Source organism: Hydractinia symbiolongicarpus, chromosome 2 (assembly GCF_029227915.1).
Source record: "Hydractinia symbiolongicarpus strain clone_291-10 chromosome 2, HSymV2.1, whole genome shotgun sequence".
Classification (NCBI taxonomy): Eukaryota; Metazoa; Cnidaria; class Hydrozoa; order Anthoathecata; family Hydractiniidae; genus Hydractinia; species Hydractinia symbiolongicarpus.
Genome location: NC_079876.1, coordinates 30,033,848 through 30,045,062, shown reverse-complemented (window position 1 = coordinate 30,045,062; position 11,215 = coordinate 30,033,848). Strand labels below are relative to the sequence as shown.

The window sequence follows — 11,215 nt, the reverse complement described above, 5'->3', positions numbered from 1 at the left end:
ATCGCTCGTTTCTAGTGCGGTCGGGGCTTCAATCCCTGGTCAAGTATACCTGGATTTAAATGCCCCGATTGTCTTTGAAGGATCCCAATAACAACAGTTACCACAACAACAACAACAAAATTTCACGATAAAGCCTTTTATGCTAAATTTTAGAGTAAAATATTTTTTCCCAAGCAATGGGAAATAGGGGCTTGCTAACGTCGGCAAAAATTAGTATCGTTAAAGATTTTGGATTCAGCAAAGTAACGTAAGTCCTGTCTACTTATATAGAACTGGTTTGGAAATTCCTTTCTTTCTCTTGTATCCTGGGCACAATGTTGCGAAGTTCCGCCCTCCTAAATTTATGTCCAGAGTTTCATCTTACCCATTAATCAGCTGCGCTTAAATTAAGATTTCTTTTTTTCTGGTTTGTTTAAGAAGTAAGCATGCGCTAGTTTAAAAAACAATGTATGCAGGCCATGAAATTGCAATATGCTTACCAGTCTCACGGTTTCCCGCTGTTCGCAGAAGAGCGGGAATCGAGTTTCTTTACTGTTATGGAAAAAACGAGTCCTAAGTTGGTTGGTCTGGTTACTCAAGGCAAGTAAGGTATAAATAGGAATGAAAAAGTAGTTCTTGATCTCCGATTGTTACTCGACTGGTGTAGAGAAAGTTAAAGTTTTAAAGAAGTAATAAAAGAACGCATTTTAATAATATCATGCTTTACGTTTTACCAGTTTTCATTTATATATACCCTATCCATTATATATTTTATATATATAACGTAAATCCCCGGAGTCAAACGATACGCACGAAATTATCACCGAAGAGAGTTTTTATTAATTGTCTTTCCTCTCATTCTGTAAGATTAGGGAAGAATAATGAAGCCATGGTCTTTCTATCTCTGTGCAAAATGGTACCACAATAGCAAGACAAACAAAATTCGTTGAATAAAGGACCGGGCGAACGTGGATTTAATAAGGCCGGCTCAAATGCATCCAACATTTCATCGAACATTTTTGTTCGAATGTTGGATGATGTTATAAAAATTTGTTCGATTTTCGAAAATTCGAAATTTGCATTTGAGTTGCTTCATCCAACACGTTTCATCCAACATGATGTGTTCATTTATTTTAGTTATTACCATGGAGGACCTTGCAGCTATCACGGTTTTAAACAAGTTATTGGATTCCCGAGATCAAACTTCATTCAACATCATCCAACATCATCCAAAATGATTTTTTTCTTCTTTTTTTATTTTTAAGAAATTTTGGTTTAACTCAAATGCATCCAACATCAAAAATTTATGATGTTGGATGAAATGTTAGATGCTAGAATCTAAACGCTGTTTATCGCAAATATACCTTTCTAATTATTTAACACGCGACTTGAAGAAGATGGGGTACAGCGAAATTGTTACAGAGTTTAAAACGACGAATGCTTTCGTGAAAACAAAAATACACGGCTTAATGTAGATACAAAAACCAAAAGCGGTCAGAGTACGGACGAGTTATACAAAAGCAACTGGATCCATTACGATAAAAGAACAGTTATCGGTGCTGTAAAAGTAGAGACACTTTACTTTATAAAAAAAAATTTCATCTGAGGAATCAACAGAGAAAGAGGGAGAAACTACCTCAACCCCAACCTCAACTTAGATTTAACACAGGCAGGAGAGAGAGAAAAGAAACACTTGTCAATATCTGCAGTAACCCCTCATTACGCACCAAACCCAGCCTTGCGCCCTTTTTGCTCCTAAATTGCAGCAACGAACAGGAGATCAAATTACTTTTTTATAACAACGCATGGTCAATTGCAGGAAAGGTAGTTACAGAGGTTGTGAAGGAAGATGTTCGAAAAGCTACTGGTGGTTTACAATAATGTAGCGGGTGATGTAGAGGCTGCTATTCATGCGATGCACGATGTGTTTCAATTAGATTATTGTGAAATTATCCTGATGGTTGATGCTGAAAACGCATTTAATCGGAAGGCAATGTTACATAACGTTCGGTATATTTGTCCAGCTATTTCGACGTTTGTATACAATTGTTACAGCATGCTAACACGTCTATTCATAATTGGTGAATAAGTGCTTTTGTCTAGGGAGGGTACGACACAAGGAGACACAACAGCGATGGCTCGTATGCTCTTGGTTTGGTTCCACTTATTACATTTGATTGGTGCATTTCTATAAAAGATCTTCACGATTGGTGGATAAGGTTGATTGATTTTGGACTGAAATATTGTTATTATTTAAAGCCATCCAAATCTTACATTGTGGTGAAAGAAGAAAAATTAAAGAAGCGAAAACTTTATTTTCTTTTACAAATGTGAATATAACGTCAACTGGCAAATATCATTTAGCTGCAGTTATTGGCAGCCAGGAATATACGAAAACGAATATGTCGACGAACTTGTTTCTAGATAAACCAAAGAACTTGAGCTTATTTCAAAATTGCAGAAATGCAACTGCAAGATGCGTATTCAGCCTATGTCATGGTTTTCGTGGAAAAATCACGTATTTCCTCAGAACGATTCCTGATCTATCCACAAAATTACAGCCGGTGGAAGATGTAATCAGGTACAGTTTCATCCTTGTTTTAACTGGTTCACATCAATGCTCCGACATGGAAAGAGATTTACTTGCACTACCTGTAAGATGGGATGGTATTGAATTTGAAGAAGTATGTGTTAGGCCAATAATAGAATATAACAGTTCGAAAAAATTTACAAAAAAGCTAATACAGTCAGTGATAGATACAAAAAAAATTGTTTGATCAACCTGACGAAGAAAAACAAAACATCAAAGCAGAGATCAAAAAAGTGAAAAGAGAATCTAATCAACGTAAATTAGAGGAAATTTATAACTTAATGAATAAGGAGCAGAAGAGACAAGACGATATTATTCAAGAACCAGGATGTTGGTGGAACATGGTTATACGCTGAGCAAATTGGAATTTTTGGATGCTATCAAAATAATTGGGCAGTCCCGAACTTTTCTTCCAATGCGTTTGTGGCGATTTGCTTGATCGTATATCCATGGTTTGGTGTGCAACATTCCATGTCTTGCAAAAAAGGTGGTTTCATTAGTCAACGTCACAATGAATTTGGGGACCTCACAGCGAAATTTGAGAATAAAGTTTGCAAAGACGTGGAAGTCGAACCTATGCTCACTGCATTTCTCGGTGAAGTTTTTAAAGCAACATACCACGCAATGGAAACAGTGCACGATTAGACGTGGATGCGAATGGTTTTTGGGTGGAAGGTCAGAAAACGTATTCAGATATTAGGGTATTTGATCTGATTGCTTCACGATACAAACAACAAACAATGAAGCAATGCGGAAATGTGAAAAACGAAATGGAGAAGAAAGGCCATTATAATGAGCGAGTCCTTCAAGTGGAACATGGTAGTTTCTCTCTATTGGTGTTCAGTGTGAATGGTGGTATGGAGATTGAATGCAAATCATTTTATTCAAGACTTGCGGGTCTTATTGAAGAAGAAAAAAACATCCAAAGTTTTATGATTGCATCTTGCATTAAAACAAAACAAGAAAACCGTTTGGTTTGATCACACTAACGCGCTATTTGTGGTGGCTTTGATTTTGATACTAATCGCGTCCCTTTCAACCTTTCGTTACCACCATGACAGAATGCAGCCCATACTAAATCAAACATTTCTACAGATGTGTGAAATTAAATTCCGCTCTCCTACAATTCATCGTGGGTTAAATGAAATCCGAAATTGCTGAAAAACAACTAAAAGCAGAGAAAATTGAACTGTTAAATCTATATTTAGTTGAGAATTATGTCGTATTGTAACGCCGAAAAAACGGACAGTATTGTGTATATATGTTGATTCTACATTAACTGATTTAGTGCTGGTAATCAACATGTTGGGGTACGTGTGGTAAGGATGCAATCTTCCACGTATTCCGCCTAAGATTAATAATACTAAAAAATAATAAAAAATAATTCTGTCAGCCAAAATCTCGAATAAATTTTCTGAAATTCCTGTTCCTATGCTTGTCCAGGTTTTAGTGGATTAAAATCGCATTTTTCGCGATTTATGGAGAGACAGCTAAAACAATAACACCAGTCAATCAGTTATACAGTAAAACGTTTCAGAGTATTCAAGTCACGATTAATTAGCAGGGTGATCCTAAAAAAAATAAACTAAAATCCAAAAAAGGATTCAGCTCTTGCAATTTACCTCGGCAAGCGGTATATGCTACCGATGTAATCTTGTTTGCCTCAGGAAGTTTTTGACTTTATTTTAAGTAGTTAATTTCGATTCAGGAACAGTCGAGAGCACAACAAAAGAGCTAAATATGCCTTCAACACATCTCTCACTGATTGTTTTGTGTCCGTTTTTTTGTTCGTTTAAAAGCTGTTACATATTTTGGAAATGTTGAATGGATGGGATGTTTGTTTTTGTTTGCTCGTGAATTTGATATGCTTTTGTCAATTAACGCAACATTGGCAAAAAATTCCCTCGCTTAAATTTCGATGTCTTAAAAAATTCTTTATTGCGAATGAACAAACGTAATCATCAACACACTCCATTTTAAATTCGCCTGTAGGAGACAAGAAGGTTAAGACTGATAGAGCCACTACTTCAGGCGTTCGGTTCTCGTGATGGTGGTCCAATAGTTTAAACGTCGCCCACTTGTCTCCAGCAATAAAAAATATGAATAGCTCAGCCAAGTCGAAAAAGAAAAAATGCAATCACACGCGAAAGTATTGTCAAATTAGTTGTTACATGCGAACGACCATTTTACACATTTCTGAATCGCATTAAAACGATAGAAAAATTATTTGCTTAGAGTTGCCGAGGCAATTTTAATTTGCATCGGCAATTTTTTGTCGACGTAGTTTTTGTTAAATTGCTAGGGCTTAGTTTCCCATAGCTCAGTATATCAAGACAAAAACGTAAAATTAAGAGTATTTGTACTTCAACAAAATAAACGTTTTTAAGAAAATAAAACAGCTTGATAAACTAGGAAGGTAAAAATAACAAAATATATCCAACAAACAATGAAATCATTAAAGCGTGAGTTTGGTTGCGGTTAGAAAAGTGCGGTAAAAAGGGCGATAAAAAGGGCGGGGTGTGGGCGGGTGCTAAGTATGGGAGTAAATATAATGCAACAAAATTTGAACTTAATTTTGTCACATAGCAAAAAATGCTCGTTAAACAGAGCAAATCCAATATCAACCTCGTACCCAGGCTAAATCTTTCGCTTTTTGGCATCATAGATGGTTTTATCCCAAGTGGCACTAGGAAAAGGTTGATCCAACGTATGTGTTACGTGTTTGGATGCTATGAAACTAAAGCTTCACATAGAACGCTATAACGAAATGTAAAAAACTTGACGAAAAAAAAGAGAAATAGGGGCTCCAAGAAAAACTCCCCACTTCATTTCGTAAGACTGTCACAATAGACATAAACATAACATATAAATATAACAAAGAATTTTTGACTTAAACAAAATAAATAAACTTTTCTCTTAAAAACAGGAAGTAACCTGTTTAAAAAAATCTATATACAATATCCACACATAAAAGAACAGAACTTTTTTTTGTCTTTTGTCAAAGAAATATATAAGAATACACTTATGGAGGGAGCAACTCATGAAGACGATATCGATCTCGTATATGTGGACGCACATCTTCATCAACTTCTGCAAGCTTTTCTAAAAACGGTAAAAGCTCCAGCAATTCACAGTCGTTTTCGTCAATGAACCATGATTCGATGGGAATTCCATTTGATATGTGGTAAGCAAATGCGTGAGGAGAATTGTCCACAATCATCGTTCGTTTTAAGTCGCGGCCTAAAACGTGAATATACACTCAATTGAAAAATTCATACTATTACGCTTCGCATTTTAAGGAGCTTATATCTGTTATAAAAACAGTTTAAAATCAGGGAGTTGAACACTGCCAATAATAAAGGCGAAAAAAAGTTACCAACACAAGCGTTGAACACAGCAATGATAAAGATAGCAGTGCTTCCTTTTCTGTTCTTTTACACACTTTCTTATTTTCAGTTTTTATCTTGCATATTTACATTTATATAAGTCAGGTAACAAAGCTGATTACCACAATTACGGTCAAACCAAGCAAGTAGACATTTTCAATTTATTAGAAAACATTACACATAAAAAATGTTAAATGAAAAACACTATGCATGCTGCACAAGTTTCTAGTAATGTGGGTGCAAATTCTGTATAAGCCCTTTATAAACGTATAGGGCTTATACAAGCTTACCCACAAAATTTGATTTCAAACCAAGTTGCAGATCTCGAGTTATTGAGTCGTCAGTAAAAAAATAAGAGGCCTGGGACGAACAAGCTAGTGTCATTTTGGCAAAAAAAATTATGTTACTCAATTAACCTTTACAATATCTATGCATTGATAAAGTTTAATGGACACCCCTTAACAGGTTCAAAATTACTGATAAAAGAAAATGTCCAAATTTGATATTACTGAAACAGCCCTCGAAAAAGCGGTCAAACATCGGACATTGTCCGACCCAGGTGCAAATATGTCTGACGAAAATCAATGCAAAAATGATGAGATAATTCAAATATAATGTTGTATCTTTTGATCAATCTTCGTTCCGCATCTCTTTCGTTTTGTTTTCATCTGACATGTGCCATCATGGAAGTTTCTTAATCATGATCACACATACCACAAATAAAAAATCTGTTGGGCGGCTCCGTTAAAAAACAAGGTAAGGCTGCGCATTTTAATAAGCCAATTAAATCACAAAAAAATGCCGTCGCTAAAGAAAACTTGAAACATCTCTTTAATAATAGCTGTATTTTGTCTGTCTCTGCGCGGACCCCCCGCTGAGTTAAAAAACCGTGCTACGGAAACATGAATATCAAATGCAATATATTTTTATCCACTTTGTTGCCACGGGTAAATTTAAAGGACGGGCGAACCCGTGGATTTTTCCACAGGCTAACGACTAGTCTCTATAATAATAGCCGTCGTCTGTCTGTCTCTGCGCGGACCCCTTCGCTGAGTTAGAAAATGATGTTACGGAAACACGAATATCAAATGCGATATATTTTTATCCACTTTGTTGCAACGGATAAATATAAAGGACAGGCGAACCCATGGATTTTTCCACTGGGGCACTTGGAAAGAATGGAGGAGGATAATTGGGTAAGAAAGTGTAGAGACTTGATAGTTCCTGGGGCAAAGCCCAGAGGCAGACCGAGAAAGACTTGGCAGGAGGTTATAAGGACAGACTTGATAGAGAGGAAGTTGAGTTTAGATCTAACACAGTCTAGATCAGATTGGAAGAGGGTCATTAATATACCCCGTCCAACCCATGCTAGCATGGAAAACGGACGTTAAGCCGAGAATGATGATGATGATGATGCTAACGACTAGTATAAAATAGATTAAGTTAAGTTTGTATTATTATTATTATTATTATTTGTAAACTCATCACAAGCAAATGGGAAATAATATGCTTCGTTTTCAAATTAAAAAAAATCTTTATCCATGTGGCTCAAATAAAACTTCAAAATTCATTCAGAAAGTTCAGCTACATTTTAACAAGAAAAAAAACAATACCCCACTTGGGTTTCGTTTTTAAAATTGTTTGAATAAAAATAACACTTGCGGCATAAAGAAAAAAATCAATTACATGGGACCTGCTATGGTTTTCAATCGTTTTGTCAAATGAAGAAATTATCTACAATTAAATCCATGATATAATGTCTGTTCCGCCTGTAAGTTCAGTTTTGCAGACTTGCTTCATCCGTGCTCCGTCGGCGTTTACCTCCGCATTAGTTAAGAACCGCATGGGTGGATTTCTTGTGTGAGACCTGGTTACCAATGACGAAGACAGGAGTCAGTGCATTAGCTAGGATGGTCAGGTTGGCTATGAATAAGCTTGCTTATGGATTAAAAGGACTATTCAATAATTCTGAGATCTAAAAGTGTCCGACCAAGACATAAATCTATAGGAAGTTTTGTCCGACGAAAGTTCGAAACGAGCTACAGACATGTGTGACCAAGCTGGAGATGTGGCGGACATTTAAAAAAAATTTATTTCAAGGGCTGCTGAAATATGACATCCTAATTCATGCAGCATAATTAAATCTGAAATTCTTTAGATGTGAATATCTTGAGAACGAAAAGAGCTTTTTAAAAAATTTAAAAGACTTGTTAGCTAACTTTTTAAGCTCTATAATATAAGTCCAACATCATTTTATACCCCGGGTTCCCTTTAAGTTTCAAGGTTCCAAGATACACTAAATAATTTTTTTAAATTTTCTTGTAACTCTAAAATTTTTTTGAAAAAGCTGATGTTGCCCAAAAAAACTCACACTTTTTACGGTGCATGCAGCTCATCAGTGCCCCTATTTCTACAATGCTTTACAATGCAAAACTGTTTTGAAATTTCTGACTAAAACAATGTTTGCATTCAGGCGCTAGTGATGTAATCCTATTCCTTTGTCAGTAAAATCACAAAACATGTGTATATATATATATAACAAAAAACATACCTAGTATTGTCAGATCTTTGATATAATTCCCTTGCACATTAACACAATGTTCTCGAAAAAGACGATGTCGAAAAAACTGTCTTTTAGGATCTATAATGTTTAGTAACTTTTCAGCATAAACTCTCTTTGATGCAGTGAATAATATAACCTCATATAACTTTGAAACCTTTTCTAAAAATTCATACAAATAAGGCCTCTTCCGTACATAGACTTGATAAACATCATTTTCATATAAAACTTCAAATGTTAAATTGTATCTCTCAATCTGTGTTAAACTACAATGTACTAAAGTCTCGTCCAAGTCAAGTACCAAGGACATTCGAGGTGTACGTCTTGTTGGCAATGGTAAAACTGTTCTTCGTAATTCAGAGGAAGGTGGTGGAATATGTTTTATAAAGTGATATGGATTAAAATCTTCAGAATTATTTGACGGTTCAGCATTTGTTTTGTCACATGGGTGACGTAGCGTACTATAATTGTAAACAGCAGTAAAATCTTTTTCTTGTTCTGAATCAGAATTAGATGAGTCATCTGTCAAGTAAGATGAGTGTTCATCTTTTATGTATGATTTCAAAGCAGTATCACACTTAGAATCATCATCACTTTTAAAAAATGAAAAAACTGGTGAAAATAAAGTTCCAAAGAAAGATTTACTTTGGTTGGAGTCATTTTCTGAGTCATTTGGGGACCCACAATCTGAATCTAAATCACTATCATCTAGAAATCCAGTGCATTCTGTTGAAACTGTTAAACCATTTTTCCCAAAAGACTTTTTCTTAAACGGTACGGAAAATTCTGGAGTCGAAGAAGAAAGATATTTACTCTCAAAGTCCTCCTGATTCCCGTTCATGTCAAGTTTTACCTTTTTTTCATCACTTTCTGACCATAACAAACTTTTAAAAGTTGATAAAATTTGATTTTCTTGGCACGATTCTGTACTTTTAAGCGACCGTTTCAAAACACGTGTACTGGACGTTCTTTTCACAGGCATATTGCCAAACATAAATTAATATTCAAAGTTTAAAATTAAAATACTCTTACATACAAGGATAATAATTTGCTTTGTGTTACTATATTCACACCAACCATGTTGTTCGTGTTCATTAAAAATTCGAAAAACTGTAAACATATGTTCATTTTTATTGCATAATCTACTGACTGTACAGGCTAGTGCTGATGCTCTGGAATAAATCAAACAAGAAATTTACGGACTGCCAATATTGTTGGTAACATCCTAAAATTTACACAAGATCATTGCAACTTAATTTGAAGCATTTGAATATGTTTCCAATCTTATCAAAGATTCAAATTTACGAATAATGCTTAGGATTCTCTGTTTTTAATGCAACGGGTCAGTAAAATAGCCATGTCGCTCAGTTCCGGCTTGACCAGCGGTCTTTGATTTTGTATGCGCACATGATAAAAGATTGTTTATAAAGTTATGAAGCCTATTATCATAAACCGTCTTCTATAAAAAGCATGCTTCAGAAGCGAATAAAAAAATTGCAAAAAAATTAATTGTAAATTCCTTGACAAAAAAATACGACCAGAAAATAGTCATCTTTCTTTTTCTTTTTTTTATTTCTGTGAATAATAAATCTTTACTTATAACTCAAACATTAATCATTTATATATTTTCATTATCTTTTTATTTTTTATTAATAATAAAGACTCTTTAGTTCGTATACTTTTTACTGCAGTAACGCTGCGGGTTCTTCAGTTCATGATAATATATTTTTGTCACATTTTTTTATTTACAACATCTCGTTTCAACGAGCAGGTGTGATAAGTACTGAAATAAACCATTTCCATTCTGCTGTCAATGATATCATGAAATGAAAAAAGACGAACCTCGTTCACAGTGATTTCAGATCTTATAATAATCCAAGAAAGAACAAGAAAGCCTGATGGGATATAAATACTAGATTAGCCCTCCGCCTTCCAATAAGATCCCCACCCTAAAACAATTTCTGACAAATAAGCCCCAACCTTCGAATAAACCCCGAGTTAAATAACTTTCGCGATAGACACAGGTGCTAATTATTTCTTCAAGGTCTTAAAATAGCTCAAATAACTTAAACAATTTGATTTTAAAAATAGGAAAGACATGTAAAGGTTAGAATATTTCTACCTAAGTTTTTTGAATTTTAAATGGAATATTTATCACGTAGCATTCCGTGCTGCGTTTACTAATTTTATATGTAAATTTACTTTAAAAAACTCCTTGTCTGACTAAAGATAATTTTCTACCACGACGTCTGATCGAACAGCTAATACACCCCACCCTCATCCCCAGGGTTTTTTGTCTTCTTCATATCAAAAAGTCAAAAAACCCTGGGGACGAGGGTGAATACAACCCTGAACTGTTTGTACAGTGGTTTCATCAATAAATCCTCAGCAGATAAGCTGGAATGGAGGAGACAGAATTTTGCAGTGAGAATTACAATACTGCGGTCTGTTATGCAGAATTCATAGTCGAAATTAATAATAATAAGACAAGGATTAACCCTATGCAATTCGTAAGCATATTCGTCTTCCAGGTAATCGCATATCAATACCAAATAATCCAAAGCGTGAGCAGAGCGCTGGAGCAACAACTGACAAGGTTGTAATCTTATTGCAACTTGCATGGCTATTTTCATGCGCAACGTCAATAAAATGTCGATTTTCTTAGACCATGAAAGAGCCCTTAAAAGCAACAACGGGAAA

At 35.0% G+C, this 11,215-nt stretch overlaps 1 protein-coding gene across 1 annotated transcript; it reads right to left on the bottom strand.

Annotated features, from left to right (window-relative positions):
* Nucleotides 1-4,911: 4,911 nt before the first annotated feature.
* Nucleotides 4,912-10,435, bottom strand: LOC130630578 (CTD small phosphatase-like protein 2). Its single transcript, XM_057444122.1, has 2 exons — nt 8,507-10,435; nt 4,912-5,809 (listed from the first exon to the last, which is right to left on the bottom strand). Exons 1-2 carry the CDS (start codon nt 9,507-9,509, stop codon nt 5,592-5,594), a joined length of 1,221 nt encoding a protein of 406 aa, XP_057300105.1. The 5' UTR covers nt 9,510-10,435; the 3' UTR covers nt 4,912-5,591.
* Nucleotides 10,436-11,215: the final 780 nt, after the last annotated feature.